Raw genomic sequence first — 23,787 nt, 5'->3', positions numbered from 1 at the left:
ACTTTGTGTTAAAGGCAGTAAGACATCAAAAGCATGAGTTACTATTCAGCCCTTTAACAAGTTTAGGTGCTGCTCTCATCACCATAATCACAATAGCAAAGTGAGGTGAATCGTTATATATACGGCCTCGGCCCAGTATACCTGAAGGAGCGTCTCCACCCCCATCATTCAGCCGGGACACTGGGGTCCAGCTCCGAGGGCCTTCTGGTGGTTCCCTCCCTGCGAGAAGTGAGGTGACAGGGAACCAGGCAGAGGGCCTTCTCGGTAGTAGTGCCCGCCCTGTGGAACACCCTCCCATCCCATCAGATGTCAAGGAAATAAACAAATATCCGACTTTTAGAAGACATCTGAAGGCAGCCCTGTTTAGGGAAGTTTTTAATGTTTGATGATTTATTTTTAATATTTTGTTGGAAGCCACCCAGAGTGGCTGGGCAAACCCCGCCAGGTGGGCAGGGTATAAATAATATATTATTATTGTTGTTGTTGTTGTTGTTGTTGTTGTTGTTGTTGTTGTTGTTCCCCAAGTTGTATAAATAACTGAGGCTGGGATCTGGACTTGCCAAGGGCCATTGAGAACATTAATGGTTCAAACAGATAGTGCTCGGCAATCAATCAGGCCTACAAATGCTCTATATGCCCAATAGGGCATTATGTATATCTTGTATATCTTACAAAGAGGCCTCTGCTGAGTCCAAAAGTTGTATTAAAAGAAACCTTTCAGCCCAAAAGTTGGGGTTTGGGATATGTGTGCAAGGAAACAACTCCATTGCTCCCCCCCCCCGCCGTCTTTGCTCAATTCACCACTCAATTCAGGGTCCTGACCATGATGACATTTTCAGCTCTTGCTGGGTGGCATTTTTCTGTATAAACTCATAAGACTGCAGAGTGAGGACAGGAAGTATAACTCTCACTCTGACATCATGTGGCTTCAGATGTCTTCCTTCTGGAGTACTGTGGGATGCCCAAGAAAACCAGGAATCACCAGCAGCAGTAAATCTGCCCCACCTCAACACATTGCCACTCCCAAATCCAGCCCAAGAACAAAATAGTGAAGTGCGCGTGTGAAAGGCATTTTGCCCAACACTAAATCAAACACTGTCGTGACTATGAAACTTAAATTCTTAAGGGCATGGAAGAGACATTCTGTCCTTATACTTTTTTTAAAACCACTCTTATACTTTTTAGACAGGGAAAACATGTGCAATAAGAACTTGGAGCTAATGAGAAGCAGTGTTTCTGGTCTCTAGGTAGCTGTTCCACCTATGCACATTTCTTCCATGCTGAGGGCCACTTTATACATAGTGGTCCCCAGGTAATCACACCTGGAGCACATTGAAGCTGCCACTGAGTTAACAATATATAAGGCAGAGCACCCAGGGAGGCCTCTGCACCATGTGAACAACGTAGACATGGAAGACTTGTTTTCCTGTCACAAGTCATTGTGACTCACACAAGTCACAATGGCTGCGTATATATATCTGGTACTCAGTCCCCAAACGGGGAGCACTTGGCAGGCCATGCAATGTAAATAAGCAATACAGTAATTCTGCAAATTGCAGATAAAATGCAAGGTGGCTTCTAGACGATAAAGGCCCATAACTTATAAGTGATTTAGCAACTCAGTTGTATTTCATATATACATTCAAACTCTTACTGGGCATTGCTATAAATAAATGAGAAGGAATCATAATAAATAGCAAAGTCATTCTTGGCAAGTCACTCTTGTTAGAATGCCACGTTCTTGAAAAGGTTTCTTGGGATCCCTTTGTCAGAGATTCATGACAAGAAAGCATTTTGTCAGGCTTCCAATGTCAAGGATAACGGACTTGGAAGAAATTTTGCAACACCTACTTTATGAATCAGGAAAATGCAAGTGAAGCTATGTTACAAATGTGCAACCAGTAAGAATATCTATCTATCTATCTATCTATCTATCTATCTATCTATCTATCTATCTATCTATCTATCTATCATCTATCTATCCATCTATCTATCATTAGGAATATATAGAAATATTTTTAGGAATATATGTATATTCCTGTTTATGTAAATATGATATTTGAAGCAGAAGTTACTAGCCACAAACCCGTCTAAGAAATATGCAAAGTTCACATATTTTGGTTGCTTCCAAACATAGAACAAACCACACTGAACCAATAAAAATGAGTAGTTTATTTATTTACCTATTTTATTTATTAAATATTTATTGCCATTCATCTGAGGATCACAGGGCAGCTGACAGTATTCTGCCACAAAGTTTCAATTTTCTTGCCACAAGTTACTGTTTTTTTCAAACATATTATGCGGTTGCCCTAAACCATTAGTCTTAAGAGGGGAAATGTCCAGTAGAAATGTTAGAATGCAGCACAGTAGCCTTGGGAGGGGGTGGGGGTTGCTCTGAAAAACATATTCATCTTTTAATAAATAAAAAATATTATCTATTTTATGTTGACCAGGCGTTGGCGGCTGACCATATTATTTGCAAGACACTGTGTATTGTTTGTATATTGGCTGCCTGCCAGAACATCTCTGAGGTGTGATATCTATACAACAATCTGCAATCACTCGTGCAATTGCTGTAGTGGCATCTGCATGGTGTCAGGAGCAGCGATGGCCCCAGGTTACTCATCTCTCATGATTTTAGTTTTACAACGTGCTTCAGTGCTCTACATCATGGGTGGTATCATTTCACAGCTTTATTAGTGGAGATATTTCTGTAAGTCTTTCCCTTCTGTAACTATCAACACCTTTCCCCTACAGAATTTGGTTTAACAAAAGTTATCATATCACCTGCCCTCTCTTGTTATCTGTGACTAGTATGCCGATAATTCTCTATACGAAGCCCTGAGGCTTTTGTTCAGCAACAGAATCCAGAAATGAGCAAGAGAAAATAAACGTAAGATATTAGTGTTATTTTCACCTAAGGATTCTAATAAAATCATCTTAGCCCAGTCATGCAGCCAATACAAAACGCCCTGGTAAACATGCTTTGCTAAAAGCTGTTATAGTCTGGATTCAACTAAGTAGGTGTGTTAACGGGAGCCAGTGCAATGGGTCCTGCTATAGGGCAACAGGACTCCCTGCTTTCCTTCCTTTGCGTTGCTCCCCAGTTGGCTCTGGGGATATGGAGAAACACCACAACAGTGCATAGGGGCAGAAGAGGAGACCATCCCATTGGGCAAGCTGAAATTTTTACATTGATAGAACTATCAGAAGAGCACAACATCACATTGCTCCTGTTATTCTAATAGCACATTGTTGAATATACTGTATATCAAGGCAAGAATACTCTAAACACACTTGTTTATGCAAGTATACTCAAATGAACACAATACCAAAATGGTTTAAGTTTCAAACAGTGCATTGGATATGTACTTTATCACTTACTTGATCTCTTCCTGATTTATGTGATGTCATATGGCGTTCAAGTTGTGTTCTATATGCAAACGTGTAACTGCATAAGGAGCAACTAAAGTTATCTTCATTTTTTTCATGGCGATATTTAATGTGTTCTTTCAGAGAGGTAAAGCGTTTGTACCCTCTATCACAGTAAGGGCATGTAAGCAGCTGGGAAAATGCATCTGGCGTGCCTGAAGAAGAATAAGGAAACATTTTAGGGGGCTAATTATTGCAGCATAGTGAATAAACAAATGAATCAGTACATTTAGGGCAACATCCAAAACCGTCCACCTGAAAATCCACTTGCACAACAGGACTCTTGGTTTTTCTCCCCTCCCTCCAGTTCAACATACATCCCAACCTAAAGAGCAGATTTGGGACTGCACAGGGGGAGGGAAAAGCCCAGTTGTGTAGGTGGATGCCTGCTTGCACTGCCCTGACTCTTACTTTAAGGATATAAATTGTAAATAGATATCTAACAAGTTCTGAATTTCTTAGGATAGCCTTGATGAATGGTGAAATGACCCAATAGCAATGGGAAAGGAAATTCTACACCCACACTGACACATACCCTACTATAGCACAAATGCCATTTTGTACATATCCAGTCAGAAGTCCTAATTACTTTAGTGATGTACAAAATGGCATTTGTACATGGGTACAGGATCACTCTGAGTTCCTTTTAAAGCTGACTAAAAGCTTCCAAGTCACTCACCATAGCTCTTCAACTGCTCGTTTTCATATTTTGATCAGGGGTAACTCACAATAACTTTGTGGAGGGTTTTACAGAACACTTCTAATTTCTTTATAAAAGAATACAAACTGGCTACTAATACTAGTAAAGCTAGCCAACCCTTTAAAAAGTAGTTTTATTTTGAAGACATTTCACAGTGGTTAATACCAAGGTTATTTTTATGGAGTGCCATAAAAAGGCACTTCCTATTAATTTGGAATTTACTGCTGTAAATTACCATCACATAAAATTTCAAAAGCATTTAATATATGATTCATTCCATATCAAGTGATCCAACTTTTTTACCTCATGTCATCCAATTTTCTTAATATTGTGTACACTTGTTGAATTATCAAAACCAAATTTAAATCTAAATTTTTAATTTTTCATTTCATCCCATTTTTGACTTATGAGGGCTTGAAATTTCAAAAAATTGAACTCAAAAACAGGATGAGATGAAAAATTAAAATTTTCCATTTAAACTTAGTTTTGATCATTCAACAAGTGTACAAAATATTGAGAAAACTGGATGACATGAGGTAAAAAAGTTGGATCACTTGATATGGAATGACCCATACAATAGACACCGTAAAGTATAGTTTGGCAGGGACCTTATCCAAAGGATTACAATGAGACATAGTGGAAATCTGAGATCAGATTACTTGACTTCCCCAGTCTCCAGCCCTTAAAAGAAGCCATGGGGACAGGGAGCTCTGATTTTGATCAGAACAGTGGCATTTGAGGAAGTATTTAGCTCTGGAGTACCCAGTACAGTAGCCTTGGGCATCACAATGCCTCCAGACATCCTCCATGGTGGCTGAGCCCCTCCGCACCTTCCAATGTGCTAGACAGAGAAGAGCAGGCCTCCATCTGCCCAACGCTCTTCCCTTCCTTTTCCTCAAAATGCCCCAGAGCCCTAGGTAGGGCCAGACACATTTTCATAGAAAAGGAGGAGCCCATGCTTCAGCTTGCAGACACCAGAAGAAACGCTTTCAGGAAAGAAAAAGAAGGGGGACCCTACCGCTGACTTGTAAGTTTGGAGGATCGGGGTGTGTGTTTTGCTTTTTCCTTGGTGGATGTTAGGGATGGGTGGATTTGTGTGTGTGTGTGTGTGCGTGTTCAGTGGGGTGATTAGGGCTCGTCTTCTGCCTGCCCTTTTTAAATACAGGGGTTACCTGCCCTCAGCCAGTGTGGTGTAGTGGTTAAGAGCGATAGACTCATAATCTGGTGAACTGGGTTCGCGTCTCCGCTCCTCCACATGCAGCTGCTGGGTGACCTTGGGCTAGTCACACTTCTCTGAAGTCTCTCAGCCCCACTCACCTCACAGAGTGTTTGTTGTGGGGGAGGAAGGGAAAGGAGAATGTTAGCTGCTTTGAGACTCCTTTGGGTAGTGATAAAGTGGGATATCAAACTCTTCTTCTTCTCCTCATCCTCATAACTTTAACTCCCTGAAGCTGCTGCACTGTGTGTGTGTGTGTTTCCTTTCTTAAAAAATGAGCTCCACAGGAGCTAGTTCAGTCAAGAAAATGGTGTGGGGAAACACTCCCTCCCAGTGCCACACTCTGATTAACTTTGGATGCCTTCCTGTGGCTGCGTTAAAAGAAAAAATTTAAGGTTCTCCGGTATTGCATATGATTTGGTCTTAAGGAGGACATGAAAAAGGGGGAAAGAGGAAGTGCAGATGGGAGAGGCTGTTCTATTTCCCACATTGGGCACTGCTCTTTCAATTCCTACTTTTCAGCAAAGATCCTTCTCACCAGCATCGGCTTGTAGGGCCACTTCCACCTTATTCTGCCCTATGCAACCGTTACTCTTTCCACCACTGCTTTAAAGTCCATGCTCCCTACTGAAACCATGCAGTTTCTTACACCCTGCACAAGACTGGCACAAATATTTCAACAATAATGACTGAGAGAACCAGTCCTCCCCCTGTAAATATATGTTAGTTATAGTGGCATTTAGCACATGGACTTAGAAGAAATAATCTATGCGCTTAACCCTAAATCAGATTTGAATTATAACAGAGTATTAATATATGGGGAATATGAGAAACACACAGGATATCCTAATGATAAATAAAATTTTAACACAAAGGTTATATTTTGGATTTTGACTGCATTTAAAAGCCTATGGTTTTTTTCTGTGGAAATGCCATCATTCATACTTTTAATTTCAAAATGGAAGCCAATGTATACAGTGCTTGCTTCCAATAAAACCATTTTACAAATTACAGTGGTGCCTCGCAAGACGAAAAGAATCCGTTCCGCGAGTCTCTTCGTCTTGCGGTTTTTTCGTCTTGCGAAGCAAGCCCATTAGCGACTTAGCGGATTAGTGCTATTAGCGGCTTAGCGGCTTAGCAGATCAGCTGATAAGCGGCTTAGTGATCAGCTGTTAAGCGGCTTAGCGGATCAGCTGTTAAGCGGCTTAGCGGACCAGCTGATAAGCGGCTTAGCGATCAGCTGTTAAGCGGCTTAGCGGATCAGCTGTTAAGCGGCTTAGTGGATCAGCTGATAAGCGGCTTAGCGGCTTGAGAAAAAGGGGGGGGGGAAAGGAAAAAACCCCCGCAGGAACTCGCAAGACATTTTCGCCTTGCGAAGCAAGCCCATAGGAAATTCGTTTTGCGAAGCACCTCCAAAACGGAAAACCCTTTCGTCTAGCAGGTTTTCCGTCTTGCGAGGCATTCGTCTTGTGGGGCACCACTGTACAGAAAACAGAAGTAATATTAACCATTTTCATCCTGGCCACTGGCTTCTGGTGTTCCTTGTCTTTGATCCTCCTCAGGTGCTTCAGGGTAGATAACTGCTGTATCGTCTTGTTGCAGAAATTCTTCAACATTAGGGTCATGATTTTGTTCATTTTCTGCATCAGAATCACATTCATCTTCTTTCACTAGAAGTAAAAGACAATTTGTGAAGAATGAGAGAATTTCATATTCTAACAGATATCAGAATTTTTTCATATCTAACAGATATTAGAATTCAGCTTTCATTTTTAAAGGAGACATGTCACAGCCTTCATAACTATGGAGAGAAGCTTTAAAACATGCAGACAATGATATAAAAGTCTGGGCCAGAGTCTGCATGCTGGAACAAATAACTCTTTATTTCTCCTTTTTTGGTCATTCCATTTAAAATACTGCCAAGGCTTGAAGCAGCATCATGGTAGCTGTAGCAGCTCTTTAAGAGAACTACAGTGCCATATAGGAGTTCTTGAAGGAAACTACCGTATACAGTGGTACCTCGGGTTACATACACTTCAGGTTACAGACTCCGCTAATCCAGAAATAGTACCTGTGGTTAAGAACTTTGCTTCAGGATGAGAACAGAAATCATGCTCCGGCGGTGTGGCGGCAGCAGGAGGCCCCATTAGTTAAAGTGGTGCTTCAGGTTAAGAACAGTTTCAGGTTAAAAACGGACCTCCAGAACGAATTAAGTACGTAACCAGAGGTACCACTGTATACTCGAGTATAAGCCGACCCGAACATAAGCTGAGGCACCTAATTTTAGGACAAAAAACTGGGAAAACTTATTGACTCGAGTATAAGCCGGTTCACCACACCACAAACCTGGTGGTGGCAGCAGCGGAGGAGGAAGAACAAGCTGCTGCCAACAGTGGCAAAGCTGGCGGAGGAGGAAGGAGCAGTCCCTCCGCTGCCGCCTCTGTCGCTTGCAAGAGCAGGCATAGGAGCCTGGTTGGGAGAGACACAGGACAGCGCAGCGCCTCTCCCAGCCACGGCTCCTGTGCCTGCCCTTGCGAGAGGCGGGCGGCAGTGGAGGGACGAGCGGCGAGAAAGGGCTCATCCTTGCACCGCTGCCCGCCTCGCTAGAGTATAAACCGAGGGAGGCTTTTTTGGCTTATATTCAAGTATATATGGTACATCTGCCACAATGTTCCTAGCCATAGAATCCCTTAAGTCTGTGTGGATGAAAGTGATGGAGGGAGGCTGGGGAAAAAGGGCTCCCTTTTGCTTCCTGTGATGCCACTGCTTTCCGACCACTGCCAACGGCAAGGTAAGGGGAGAAAGCATGTTACTGGGACAGCGGCAATAGCTTTGAAACTTGCAGGAATGTAGTAACTGGTGGTAGTTTGGTGACATCTTTCTGAACTCTCGGGATTTTTCATGAAAACACAGAAAAATCCCGACGTGCCAGAGGAAAGCCTCTGGTGTTTCACTCATCACTACATCCTTGGTATCTCATTCCCTGCTTACCTTCCCTTTAACGCAGGCCTCCGGCTCCTATACAAATCTTTGCCCCAGGTCTCAGTTATAGGAGAGAGGGCCTTAGCAGTGTAGAAATAGTTCATGCAACTCGCAAACTGGAGTTCATGATATTATTAAGTGATTTGCATATAAACCTCCACACTCTCTGCATCCTGAGCTAATTTGGCAAGTCTTACTCCATATGCCTCCTGATCTAAAAGAGGACTACCTCCTTCTCCATGGGCCCTCTCCACCAGAGATTAGGCCCATGGGTTTTTTTCTGTCCTGGCACACTGCTTATAAAACTCTCTTCTAAAAGAAAGCCTGCAAGATACAATCCATAAGGACTGTTAGAACAATCGTAAATAGTTTTTTTGTTCTGCCAGGCCAGTAGAATGTTGATTTTAATTCTGACTGCTGGGAGTATTGTTAATTTTAAATATTGCTGCTACTGGCTGGTTTATTTTTAAACTCTTCTTTGAAAAAGCAGGAAGAGAAACAAAACTGTAAAAAACAAACACACCCATGAAAGATGCTAAAAAGACATGTTGCATACACCCCCCCTGCCTTTTCAAAAATGGCTAACCTCACTTTTTAACCTAAATCAATATTTGAAAACCTCAGTTTAGAGCACTGGAAGAAGAAACAGCAACAATCTAGCAGCCCCAATTACCTGTATAGAGTCTATTTAAAGGGCACTCTTTGGCATCACAGTGTAAAATGTATATTCATGCATGCAACACTTCCTTTTCATAGCTAAGTATGGGAAGTACAGCATGTGTAGGAGTTTGTATTGTGGTAGGGAAATTTCTGTTTCTTTTTGCTTACTTCCTTATTTTTTTTATTCTTTGAACACTTCGGTAATTGCATTTTCAAATACATCTCTATATCCCCAGAATATTAACAAGAGCTTGCAGTATGAATAATAATTATGGGAGACAACACGCCCTACAGAGGTGTACGTCGCTCACCCAGAGTTGGGATATAGTGCCAATTTAAAACCTCATGCGAAGAATCATTATTTTCCATACAATTAAAATAAGGCAACTACAGTAAATAAAACATCCTTGGCATATTGTGGCTCATTATATATAAGCTAATTTTACATACATTGTTAAGCATAAAATGTAATATTAAGGTATTATGGCTAATAGTATTACCTCAGCTGGGACCCATCATAATGCTCTGTTGTGATCTTGCAACAGACCAGAAGTAAATTGTTCATCCATTGCTCTTGTTCCCTGAACCAAAAAGCAGCTAAGAGGCTGCAGAGGCACTGCAGTCAGTGGAAGGGATTGCTTTGCATAATTTACTAGCAACACCTCAAAACGGCTCTAATGGGAGTCTAAGCCAGTCATCTTCACTAGTCATACTTCAGGCTTCATGTGCAGACAGAAAGACCAAAAGGGCGAGGGGTGGCAGAGAAAGACGAATAATAGCCTTCCTCAAGAACATGCACTGTTATGTAAACCTCAATGATATGCTAAGTACCACAAACACAAATGAAGGAATTTGGTGACAAATACCTGTACATCCAGATTCATCTGCTTGAGCTTCAGGCCCCAGGATTTCCTTTGCTTCTTTACTAGCTAAAATAGGACAAGAAGAGAAGTTTAGACTTTTACATAATCCAGAAACCCTCATTTGCTTAAAACAGCTTTTCGTCTCTTGCCATCGGAGAAATGCACACCCTCAGACACCAGCACCACAGTAAGCAGAAATTTTCAGTTACACAACAGAAAGCAAACAGACTACAGCAACGAGCTGAAATTCATAAGTCTTGGTTCACTTTCTAGCCACTCTCTCTCACCAGGCTATTGCAAAAGGTACCATTTCTGGTGCCTCCTGCAAAAGTCCAACTGGAAGGGACCCTCGCTCTGCAGATTTGGGAAGCCCAGACAATTATGTTATTTGAACATGGATAAGACATTCTGCTGCATATTTAATCATGGTTGCCTCTTTTGCATAAATAAGATGTATGTTGTGTAAAAATGCTCTGAGCATATTATTAACAACAGTACATGTTAGAAACTCTCTCCAATGTCCAAATTCAAGGAACAATATGTTTATTTACTATAGTAGTAAAAAAGAACTTAGGAGTTTGAATCCTAAAACTAAAGGCAAATGTGGCATAATAGTATAAAATTAGAACATGTAATCAGAACGTTTATCAATAGATTTACTAGCCCTGATTAACGTTCTTGTAAGCGTTAAGTACAGTGCAGAAATGAAAGTACTATGCAATGTTGCTACTAAGCAAAAGCAGCAAACAGATGATGCATTTTCCAATCACTTATTCTGCTATATACCAGTCCTGTATTGACTGCTAAGCTGCATCCAACCAAGGCATACTTAGACATACAAGACTGTTGGTTCAGTGGGTCTACTCTAAATATGACTTAGCTGGGTACAAACTGTATTTATTTATATCTCACTTGTCAAAGGTAATTTCTGGTGGAGTTCCCAATATAAATAATACTGTATAGAGACAGATATATATATATATAAATATAGATATAGATCAAAATCCAACAATCCAATATCAGCAAACAAACCATCAGGTAAAAATCCGAACAAATTTTAGAAGAATTGTGGATCATTTTAAAAAACAGTTTCATATCTATTTTAAAAATATAAGCAGAAAATTTGAACAAGGGGTATTAAACCCCATTAAAAGCCTGCACAAACCGCATTATGCTTTCCTGGCATCCAACTACAGTGCTGTTTCTGCCTACTGTTGATTAGGTTTAATTTATGGACTTGTAATGTTTATGTCTTACACGGTTAGCTTGTTGTACTGAGCCATATGTAACTTGCCCTGGGACCACATGGTGTAGGGTGGGTTGCAAATGCAAAATCAATAAATATAGTGATATATTAATTCTCTTCTGTCAGTACTAATTAACAGGCTTGCTGCTATATTTTGAATAATCTTGAAAGGCAACCTTGGTGCACTGAAGTTATCCATCTAGATGTTATCAGGGCCTTGATAACTTTGGCCAGCTTTCATTTCTGTAACGTTTCTTTCTTAAAATATTGATAGTGGATTTGGAAGTTGATGGCCAAAACAGAATCTACATACACAGGAGATTCCATGTGTGCTCTCAAAGCATGGCCTTCAATTACGTGAGACACTGCCCCACTATTTATACTGTGTGTATGAGTTTAGAAAGTGTCTAGAAAACTGTGCTAGGATCTGTAGGAAAGACCTTGGGCTTGCAGCTGATGCCATTTAGAAGATTCCTCCTAAAGAATTCACAACATGCCTCTGTAAATAGCTCTAACTTAGCCCTGGAAATAAAATTAGGTTTAAATTCAAATGTGAACATGACCCTGGAGAATGTGAATTATTCTTGGGTATACTCTACTTCATTTAAGAAGTTCTACCTTCTTTACGGATGACCTAACAAGCACACACAACCTTTCAAGCAGCAGACTTTAGTTAAGTATTGCTTTATTCACACAAATACAGAGATGTGCAGATAGGTCATCAGACTATTCCCAAGTGATAGATTTAAGCTAATTTATTATGTGCAAACCAAATGTTTGCCTCAGATATCTATCTATCTATCATCTATCTATCTATCTATCTATCTATCTATCTATCTATCTATCTATCTATCTATCTCATGCTTCCTCCTGTTACCCCTCCTGCAGATAAACCAGATTTCAAAAATTAAAACTAGAAATATGTAGTAGCAAAAGAAAAATTGCAATCCTTCAATCTAGCTGTCCATTTCTTAAAACTGAGACATGTCATATAACAAGAGACTGGGTTGTTGCTTTATTCCACAGAAGGTGGTTCAAGGAACTTCAAAGCCTTGACCTATGGTACTCAGATCTAATGCTTTTCTTGTTTCTTCAGAAGAGAGGTGAAACGTCTGTAACACCAAATATTTTAAGTATTCCATATGATACAAAATTTATTCAACTGGGGTGATGATGTAAGAAGCTGAGAGAGTAAAGGCATGGGCTTAGAGAAGTGTATCACAAGAATAGAATTCTAGGAGTGTATTACTTTTTCTGATTGGCATTCTCTGGTAGTAAAGTTGGGAGAGTGCATTGAGATCTAACAGAAGTGACAGACTAATTGAAACCAACAATATGTACTCTAGCTATCTTTTTGTAGTATCATCACAAAAAAGGTTACTTCATAGAGGCACGTGAGTGTCTTCCTGTTGCAAAGTAATTACAAATTGCTCATTTCCTCTGCTGGAACAGAAAAAAGCATTTAGGAAAAGAATCTTAAGGAGTTTGTGGAAGTCAGAATTCAATACTGCTGAAGCAAACAAACAGAATGGTCAGCAGGCTTGCAGAGATTGATATCTAACTCTGCAAAAGTTAAATGGTTATAATAGTGATAAAAGATCTTGAACGTAGTTGGCCTTCATGTTTCTTTAAGTACCAAAGAAGACCTCGTTGTGCTGGGTGAAAAAATCAACAAGGTAGTCAAGATCTGAACAACATGAACACGACTTAAATGCAGAAGAAAATGCATTTAGACCCCCCCCCCCAAACACTCCCAGCTTTGTCAATAATTTGAGATTTCATAAACCAGAAAAGACACCGCCCATGCCCATGCCCATGGCAACTTGGCATCCCATTGAAAAAGAACTCCATGGCTGGTTAGGTGGGGAATAAAGGCAAAGAGCCTAAGAGCATAATAAGTTCTTATGTCAGATCATTACTGGTGGGTGTCAGAGTAACAAGCTGAGGAAACAGAAAAAGTTGAGTCTCAAGATCTAGCAAATCCCTACTGCAACATCCCAGTGAACTGGTAAGGACCAAGAAGCTTTTGAGCCCAAGTAAATAGTGATTAAGGCTACACACGTTTTCATGTGAGCAAAATTCCATGCAACCTGACAAATTAAACTCATGATAAGGGGCATATGAAAGCAAAAAATGTCTACAGAAAGACACATAGGGCTTTTAATGAAAGAAACTGCAGAATGAAGTAATACTTAATTGAAACCAACCAAATTTGAACAGTGGACAGATTTTGCTCAGACACCTGTTTTCAAAACCAAGGAGGAAAGTGTTGGCGTAAGTAAAAAATAGGTATATAGAAAGGAGAATTCCTTAGATTCCAAAATCCAGATTTGGGGGCAAGTAGTCTTTGGTGAGAGAAGCCCTGCAGAGATTTAAAATCACAAAACATGCAGCAAAGCAAAGTGTGGAGATAGACCTTTAAAATATGCTGTTGTGAGTTCCAAAACGTCCCTCTTCTCCCAACAAAGCAAAATACCAAAAGTCTAGTAAGTTAAACATTTGTTTACTTACAAACTCTTCAACATGTGCTTTTCCATACAACATTCAAAAAAAGTTGCACAGGAAGTAAAACTTGACTTAATTACAATGGTGAAAGTTCCTAAATTATTGTTATAGGAACTGAAGAGCGGCTTGTGAAAGCCATGTGGCTATGCCAGAACAACCAGCTTAGACATCTTCACATGGTGAGTTCATCAGGTACACTGAGAGAGAACGATAAGCTTAATTGCCTATTTCCTCCTAAGGTAAGTGGCAGTGATGCTGCTAAGCCTGGCAAGACAGCTTATTCTATGGTATTAACCCCTTTATGCATTAATTAGACTTAAAGCATGTTGGTCATATAAGGCTGGTTGTCCCACAGAAAAAAACCTGAAAACTTTATTAGTCCTGCTACTTCTGAACACAACTGGTACTATTAACCCAACCCCAGCTCACAAATCAATGGGTGCGGGCACTTCATTTACATGGTAGAATGAGTGGCACAAGTCTCTTCTCTCTGCCATACAGGTAACTTCTTGTATGAAGCAGGAACTCTATCAGCACTAGGTAAAATGGGGTGGGGGAGATGATCTACCTGAATCAGGGCCAAAAATAACTGTTATTTGAGCTAGCAGTCAACAACTGTTCCCTTTTGTTTCATTTTTATGCAGAATACAGTCATTTCAGTGCTGTGCAATTTTGTAAAAAGTTAATATATTGCATTAATATAATATATTATAACATTAATATATATGTTTGCAAGGACTTTTTAGGTAGAGACACTGATGATGACACATACCTTCATCTTCCCAGCAACTGTTTGCACTTCCTTCTCTTTCACTGCGTTCTGGTAATACTGCATGGTCTTTTGGCAAGTCATCATCTGGCACGCTGTTATCACAATCTGCTGCATCTGGTATACTTTCCTCTTCAACAATGTGCAATTTGTCTTCGTCATCTGAATCAGAATTTGTTTCTACGACGTTATTGTAATTGGTAACTGCAGAGAAACAAAACGAAAGATCAGTGTAACTACGCTGTTTAGTAACTTTTGGTTTCCAATGTGTACTGACAATTTGCTCTATTTGCTGACTTAAGAGGCCAGGCCTCAGTTCCTGACAGGAAGCAGAATATTATTGTAATCAATGGTAAAACACATTCTGCCCATGTTCAGAGGCAGCTCCTCCTTTGAGGTGACTCAGATCAAGACCTGTAATTATGGCAGTTCTATTTTTAAAAATATGCAACGGCAAGAGATCCACAGCAGTTCCTACAGTATAATTCAGTATAATTCTGAGTGTATATTACTACAAAGCTAGTACAGTGGTACCTCGGGTTAAGCTCTTAATTCGTTCCGGAAGTCCGTTCTTAACCTAAAACTGTTCTTAACCTGAAGCACCACTTTAGCTAATGGGGCCTCCTGCTGCCACCGCGCCACCTGAAGCACTATTTCTGGGTTAGCAGAGTCTGTAACCTGAAGCGTATGTAACCTGAGGTACCACTGTAATGCATAATACTATGGTTTGTTGTTGATGACCTGTGACCACTCTCCATTGCTCTTAAACCTTGTTCCAGGATGGCAACAGCCATGAGTGGCACTGCCCAAGAGGCTTGGGGACAATGCAGGCAGCTCTCAGCGTGACTTCAGTTAGAATATTGTTGTTCCATGCCAGCTACGTATTTGCACTAACAATCAGACTATGTTAATAATGGCTAAGAGCTTTTTAGAAATCAAGTAGTAGAGAGCTAGATATCTCAGCACAAACTGTTGCATAGCAGTTGCATCGCATGCCTCCTCTAAGTGTATGCTACTTTGGCTTCCATGATGGAAGAAAGAATGGATTTAAGAAAAGAATTTAAAATTAGTCCCATTAGTCCCGCTGGTCCCATTTCAAATTATTTTCAGCAAATTTATTGTTGGCTTTTATTTTTCATATGCATATGACATGGGTACTTGCATTAACTAGGTAATTTCAATTTGATTATACCACCCATGGGCAATAGGGATGTATCTGAATGCTTGAGTAAACAAAAAACAAATTAGATAAACTTAGAAAACAGATCCCCCTAAGCAGACCCCCCCATAGTGAGCATGCTCAGAGGGTACGCAATGCTGACCAGGAAGGAAAGGAAAGAGAAGTGCTAAAAACCAGAGGGGATGGAGTATTGTGTAAAGACACTGCTGACTGGCCGGGACACTGAACAGGAGCACCCCACACGGCAATGTTTCCTTCAAAGCCAACTTGTAAAGGGTATTAGTCTAGTTTTGAACCATCAAGCTAATACTGTTACAGTTCTACCACACATTAACCTTTACAAGTATTTATTAAGGATTTCTGCTTCAATAACTAAAGCTGTTTATCATACCAATCTACAAAGCTAGAGGCTACCGCTCCCCAGTGGCGTAGCGTGGGGGGTGCAGGGGGGGCCGGCCGCACCGGGCGCAACATCTGGGGTTAGGGCAAATCCATGGGTTAGGGGGCGCAAATCCACGGGTTAGGGGGCGCAAATTACTTGCCTTGCCCCGGGTGCTGACAACCCACGCTACGTCACTGCCGCTCCCTTAAACATAGTACTGCATGTCCCCCCTCCATCCCTTTGGTAATACACGAGCACAAACGACACTTTTGATCCGTCAGACATAGTTCCTCCTTCAGCATATGAAACTATGACTCTATGGTTTTACCTATAGCTAAGATTTTTTTATGGTTGCCTGCTTCTCAGAATGAAAGATTATTTATGTAGGAGATCCAGTTATATCTTTTACCAACCAACCACACACACAGCCCTTTAGGGAAGCTGACCTGAATTGGCACACACATATGTACTGTATTTGATTTGACCAACGGTGCCAGAGGAAGGGTGCACAGTACTTTTTAGGGATGCAGGTGGCACTGTGGTCTAAACCACTGAGCCTCTTGGGCTCTCGTTGCTCTGTCCCAGCTCCTGCCAACCTAGCAGTTCGAAGGCACACCAGTGCAAGTAGATAAATAGGTACCGCTGCAGCGGGAAGGTAGACGTTTCCGTCACGCAAAACATGCCCAGAGAGACTGGTCAAATCTCATCAGTTGGTTGGTGTGCCATCTAACAAAGAAAAATTGTAAGTTATTTTTAGTCATTATTGAAGACTGTCAACGTACTGTCACCAGATGGAATATTACACGCAGCATCACTGGATGTAGCTGGTTATAATAAAATATATGTTTATGATCATGTCCTTGTGGTGGTATAACTCCTACCACTCCTTCTCCCATCTCCCCTCCAAAAAATCCCTAAATTATATTTATCAAACATAGAGGTGCCTTATTCATAGTCTTTCCCATATATAAATATGGGCACAGCTTTTGAAAAAACAGGGGCTAAGAGACAATTGTGAGCCTGGCACATGAAGTCTGCCCTCTTAATCTCACAGGCCTAGTGAGTCATCAGCAGAGACTAGGAGTTAAAGCAGGATGCAGAGCAAATAAATGCTGTCAGTTCTAACATGCAATGATGCAAGTCAATACAGGACCATAGGGGAAGCAAACATTCACCTTTGCCCCAGAACACCAGCTATTTGACCTGGGAGAAAGTTATATCCTTTCCCCAAAATCGGACAAATACTCACAACCTGAGCATTTGGAGCTACAGTGAGGGGGGCGGTGCAAGTATTTGATCCCCTGCTAAATTTGCCCGTTTGCCTTCTGACGAAGAAATGACCAGTCCATAATTTTAATGGTAGGTTTATCGTAGCTGTGAGAGACAGAATAACAACAGGAAAACCCCCAGAAACCCAGAAGACAAAAGTCAGAGATTGATGTGCATTATAAGGAATGATCCCTTTGCAAAAGATGACTTAGTACTTGGTGGCAAAACCCTTGTTGGCAATTACAGAGGTCAGACATTTCTTGTAGGTGGCCACCAGGGTTGCACACATCTCAGGAGGTATTTTGTCCCACTCCTCTTTGCAGATCCTCTCCAAGTCAGTAAGATTTTGAGGCTGATGTGTAGCTACTCGAACCTTCAGCTCCCTCCACAGATTTTCGATGGGATTAAGGTCTGGAGACTGGCTAGGCCACTCCAGGACCTTAAAGTGCTTCTTCTTGAGCCAATCCTTTGTTGCCTTGGCCGTGTGTTTTGGGTCACTGTCATGCTGGAATACCCATCCTTGACCCATTTTCAATGCCCTGGCTGAGGGAAGGAGGTGCTCACCCAAGATTTGACGATACATGGTCCCGTCCATCGTCCCTTCGATGTGGTGAAGGTGTCCTGTCCCCTTAGGAGAAAAACACCTCCAAAGCATAATATGTCCCCCTCCATGTTTGATGGTGGGGATGGTGTTCTTGGGGTCATAGGCAGCATTCCTCCTCCTCCAAACACAGCGAGTTGAGTTGATGCCAAAGAGCTTGATTTTGGTCTCATCTGACCACAACACTTTCACCCAGTTCTCTTCTGGGTCATTCAGATGTACATTGGCAAACTGCAGATGGGCCTGTACATGTGCTGTCTTGAGCAAGGGAACCTTGTGGGCTCTGCAAGATCTCAGTCCTTCATGGTGTAGTGTGTCACCAACTGTTTTCATGGTGACTATGGTCCCAGCTGCCCTGAGATCATTGACAAGTTCCCACCGTGTAGTTCTGGGCTGCTTCATCACCATTCTGCTGATCATTGCAACTCCACGAGATGAGATCTTGCATGGAGCCCCAGACCGAGGGAGGTTGACAGTTATTTTGCATTTCTTCCATTTGCGAATTATTGCACCAACTGTTGTCACCTTCTCACCAAGCTGCTTGACAATAGTCTTGTAGCCCAGTCCAGCCTTGTGCAGGTCTACAATCTTGTCCCTGACATCCTTGGACAGATCTTTGGTCATGGTGGCTACTTTGGGATCTGCTGGATTGATTGCTTCTGTCGAGAGGTGTCTTTTGTATAGGTACTGTAACAAGCTGGGATTACAGGTAAGACCTCTCCCTTACAGCAGGTGCCTCTAATCTCAGCTCATTACATACAGTGAAGATACCAGGTAGCCTGACATCTGGCTGGTTGATAGGGAATCAAATACTTATTTCACTCATTATAATGTACATCAATCTCTGATTTTTGTCTTCTGGGTTTCTGGGGGTTTTCCTGTTGGTTTCCTGTCTCCCACAGCTACAATAAACCTACCATTAAAATTATGGACTGGTCATTTCTTCATCAGAGGGCAAACGGGCAAATTTAGCAGGGGATCAAATACTTCCCCCCTCACTGTATCTGCAGTGTCTTCCATAGTAAATACTGAATTGGGACACGTCTTCATACTATGTATCATCCAAATTCAAGTTAAGACAATCCTAATGCCCCGAGAAGTATCCACACCTCTCATTGAACGATAGCAGTGACAATAAACCCAGCAGAATTAAAAAAATTGCACTGAGAGATGGAGAAACAGCATATCCCTTTAATATATGTGCAGCTTTTGAGAGATTGGTGTTAGCAGCAAAACAGGCAAAAGCAGTAAACTGGGAAGAAACATAAAGCAGGGGAAACTGAAATCCAACAGTTATAGGGGGAGAACTAACACTGGGAGTGAAAGGTGAGACATGTACTACATACAGTCCCTTGATGATCCAGTCCTTGATCCAGAGAAAATGCACCAGCCTTAATTATAACTAAAATTGCTATAATTTCAGTTAAGTGAACAGTTATTTTTTTTTTAATTCAGTTATTTGATTCAGACTACTTTAAGGGCAACTGAAATGTTGAAAATAGAAGATTGAATACTTCAGCAAAAACTTTATGTACCAACTACAGTCAAAGTATTGCAGGAGATTCTTAATCTCTCTGAATTAAGTTATCCCTGGAAAAGAGCTCTCAAGAACGCAAAATGTGTTTGGCTTTAAGTAAATGCATATTTTCACCCTTATTGAATCAATTTCTTTTTGAGCTTTGGCTAGATAATTTGCACCTGAACTGAGGTGAGTAGAAAGAGTTAATGCCCTCCTGCACCTACGCCAATTTCTTCTCCTGGCTGACCCCCCCCCCCCATGGCACTTATTTAAAAACACATGCAAATGTGAGGATTTATTTAAGATACAGTTCAGCCCTAATGAGCAAATCCAGTCACAAACTGACCATACGAGTGCATGCTATAGAGAATGGTATCTCTAATCATGTCTGAATTATCTAGCATACATCATTTTGTTTCTTTAGGTACAACACTAGGGTTGGTATCACACAGTTCAATAATGTCCAAGAAGTCAATCATGGAGAAGGAACTTTGGCACTGAATCAGCTGGCTTTCAAAATAGGGGTTAAATATTTTATCACAGCTCAGTGCTGTTTTCCCCAGCTGAAAATACAGTACTGTACAATGCTATCAGAGGTCCTTCCAAGATTTCCTGTGCCCGTTAAAGCTAGGAGATAACACATGTGTAGCATTTATGCATTGCACTGCAATGTCCCTGTTTGTAAAGATCAGACCAAGGCTGCCTTTGCTGCTGAATTCTCATTTTATGGACTTCATGGCTTGACTCAATGCAGATTAGCCCACTCATGGATATTTTCTATGGCAATGACACACATTATTAGAAGCAACTGCCACAAAAAAAACCCTCTGCATACAACTGGACCAATCCATCCAGTAATAGATTTTCAATCATCAGCCATGACACAACCTTTTGAGAAATGTTCTTCGTTGCAGCTTAAGGGGCCCTGAATTTCCCAGCTCTCAACCGCTAACTTTCAGCTGTTTAGAACCACATGGTTATTCATGTGATCACTGATTTGCTCTGTTGATTGCTGTATGCATTATGAAAAAATAACATTAATCACTGAGTACTTTCTGTTGACAGTGGAACAGTGGCTTGTTTCTCTTCACGTCTTTCTTGTGCATTGTCTCTTTTAGGAATACACATGGCTTCTGGAGTCTATTTAGAAATCCAAATAACTGTTTTCACACACATCCCCAAAACAAAAGGGGGAGGGGAGAGGCGAGTTTCCTCATACATGAGCAGCTCAGTCATGTTTGTATATAAAGTTGGTGTAAACTGGGCCATATACTTAGCTGCAGCTGGGAGACATTTTTCTAATGGATGCCAATACCTTTCCTAGTCATCACAATTACTGGCTGGATCACTTTACATCTCCTTATGATCAAGACCATATAGATAGCTTTAGGGCCACAGCAGTCCAGGACCCAAGGAGTGAATGCATAGGTCCAGGCAGAAGACATACACAACATTTTCCAAACACTAGAGCTGCACTGGAAATATTCTCAACATGTTCAACAGTATTTATTAATATCCAGGATTCAGCTCGGGGTGTGTGTGTCTTCAAGCAGGAATTGAATGAGCATGGCAGTATCTGGCTGGTTTCCCTGATTTATTTTTTTAACTGTATTCCCAAACCAGTTTTACAAATACACCACATTGATGGACAAATGTGTGAATGTTAACACACCACTTTTAAACATAAAGCAAGGGGGAAAGAACTAAAATAATGGCACATATTCACTTGAAATATTGATCATTCTACTTGCAAAGCTGGAGAAGGCAAAGCACACCTTGTTTGAGAATTTGCTAGGTGTTTTGTTGTCAGATGTGTACAAAATATACTGAGAAACACTTTCTGAATGGTACTTCTTTCTTAACGGTGCAGTAACTGAAATGGAGCAATATCTGAAATGTTATCTCTCTTTTTTAATCTGTTTGAATAATTATGATCCATATTTCATAATATATCAAGGTGGCTAAAAAAAAGGACATTTGTTCATGCACAGATGCAACACAAATTATTCAGTCCTAAAATAACAAAAACACTGCAGGTACATTTTTACCACTTTATTATCTGATAGTATAGTACAGGGTAAAGGGCCACATGCCTTAGTGGGCGGGACCAGAGGGAAATATGGGCAGGCCTTTTTTTTTTTTTTTGCAATGGGCTAGTTTATACACACACTTCTTTCTCTCCTCCATCCAGGCAAGCAACAGGGGATATTAGAATTCAAAGACACATTCCAACCAGGCAAAAACATTGGAGGGCTAAAAGTAGGACTCGTGAGGGGTAGGGCATGGGAAAGTCTTAAGGGCCAGATGAGGGGTCAGCAAACTTTTTCAGCAGGGGGCCAGTCCACTGTCCCTCAGACAGGTGGGCCTTTTTTCAGCAGGTGGGCCGAATTCCTATGCCCCACAAATAACCCAGAGATGCACTTTAAATAAAAGCAGACTTTCTACTCATGTAAAAACACGCTGATTCCCGGACCATCCGCGGGCTAGATTGAGAAGGCAATTGGGCCATATCTGGCCCCTGGGCCTTAGTTTGCCTACCCATAGGCCAGATGATGGAGGGCCACATTCAGCCTCTGTGCCTGAAACTCCCACCTCTGGTACAGACACACCAAGTATGAATTTACAATGTTCAGGTGTAGTCAGGGGTGCCAACTTTAATAAACACTTGGTGGGGGCAAGTAAGCACACACATCATTTGAATGGTAATGCACATCAACTTGGGGGCACGCGCCATCAAATATTTTATTAGGGGTGGACAAAGGGAGTTGGCTCCTATGGGTGTAGTTAAAGAACACATGTACGAAACAGCTAAGAACATTGGTTATATATAAAACCCATCTGTATTTATGTTTTGTTGATGTTACATTGCATGTTGTACTCTGCCTTGCTATATTTTTATGTCACTGAGGATTATAAATTTGTAAAGAAAATAATCCTCGCTTCCCAGGACCTTCACATGGCACAAACAGTAATGCCACACAGATATTTTATTGTACGTTACACATTGGGGGTATAATGTTCTCTTCTTTCTCACACACCTTTCAGATTTTATAGGTGAGTTGCAACCTGCCAGTTTCCATCAGAATTTTATGAGTTGCTGTTTCATCCTTTTTTATGACATTTCATTCCTTAAAAAAAAGGGAATAATGCATCTGGCTGGGTATTGTGGTGTGAATATTAATAGCTGTTCAGACACTAGCATAAAAATTTACACTTACAATTGGAAGATGAGAAAAGGGAGATGAAATAATTTGAAGACTTACGGCTAGAAACTTTTTTTTTTTAATAAACCACCCATTATTCAAAAATGTTGCGGTGGTGTACAAAAACCAAAAACAAACCAGGGTGTTTATGACTTCTTGTCTCATGCTTGTCTGTCTTTCCACAAAAGGTATAGTTTCACATACTACTATATGCCAGCACTAAACCATGCATTTCCCTCAGATTGCATTATGGACTTCTGAGGGGGGTTGAATGAGTGTAGCTGCCTATCTAATAATCCATTTTAACAGACCACATATTAAGGGACACCACCCCTTAAAAATGCATTTAAATAAACAAATAATGAGCAACTGAGCAGAAATGAAGTGTTCAACATGTCTTCTTTAAAGACACCACTGATGGGGGGGAAATCCAGTTTAAGAGTTCTTTCACTTTTGAGATTCTAGCACAAGAGAAGTATTGCCTAGAATTCTCATATTTCTTTCAAAGCTTCCTCCCTTCATGACTAGATCTGCAATGAAAATTGCATTTTACGCTTTTTTTTTTTTTGGTTCTGAAAAAACCTCCCTCTTCATTGTTTTGGATAAACATTTTCATTTTGATCAGAGTTAAAGAGAACCAAAGAAACAGTTTCACATAAAACTATTTAGATACCAAAATACCGACTACACATTTAGAGTTCCTGATCAAGTACAATTGGAGGGCAACTTCAAATTTACACTCAACTAACTAAATAGCTGATAAGGGCATAATTATAATAAATATGTACAACACAGCATCATTAGACACATAAATGTAAACCGAAACTGAAATGCCCATGTTAATTTAAAAAGATATATTAGTAATTCACTAACCCAAAACTCACCCCCTCCCAAGAATACATAAACTTACTATGCACATGTCAAAATGCAGATATCAGCTTAGAATAAATGAGGTAAGATTGAGCAGCATAAATGTTCTAACAGCAGTCTAGCAAACAAGGAGCTGTCAACGTCCAATAACCTATTATTCACACCTCTTTAATCACTGCCATGGAGTCAATTATAAATAGCCTCATACATTTTTAAATAAGGTCATTCTGAAATGAAACAAAGGCAGTAAATATTCTGGAACATAAAGCAATTCAAGTTCTAAAATGTGTCAAAACTGAACCTTTTTAAAGTGTTCAGTCTGAAGACAGAACCAAATGTTGTTATTAAATGACATGAGTTAAAGTTTCACAAATACTGTACAACAGA

At 40.7% G+C, this 23,787-nt stretch overlaps 1 protein-coding gene across 3 annotated transcripts in view; it reads right to left on the bottom strand.

Annotated features, from left to right (window-relative positions):
• ZEB1 (zinc finger E-box binding homeobox 1) overlaps window positions 1–23,787 on the bottom strand; it is a 73,161-nt gene that overhangs the window by 10,793 nt on the left and 38,581 nt on the right. For all 3 annotated transcript variants that reach the window (XM_083579323.1, XM_083579324.1, XM_083579325.1), the window contains exons 2-5: window positions 14,380–14,580; window positions 9,860–9,922; window positions 6,860–7,021; window positions 3,388–3,590 (exon numbers count right to left, since the gene is read on the bottom strand). In XM_083579323.1, the coding sequence (XP_083435449.1) occupies window positions 3,388–3,590; window positions 6,860–7,021; window positions 9,860–9,922; window positions 14,380–14,580 (629 nt within the window). The remainder of the gene's footprint in view (window positions 1–3,387; window positions 3,591–6,859; window positions 7,022–9,859; window positions 9,923–14,379; window positions 14,581–23,787) is intronic.

The sequence above is a fragment of the Podarcis filfolensis genome (genome assembly GCF_964270895.1).
Source record: "Podarcis filfolensis genome assembly, chromosome: 12".
NCBI classification, from domain to species: Eukaryota; Metazoa; Chordata; class Lepidosauria; order Squamata; family Lacertidae; genus Podarcis; species Podarcis filfolensis.
This window is presented reverse-complemented; position numbering and strand designations above follow the sequence as displayed.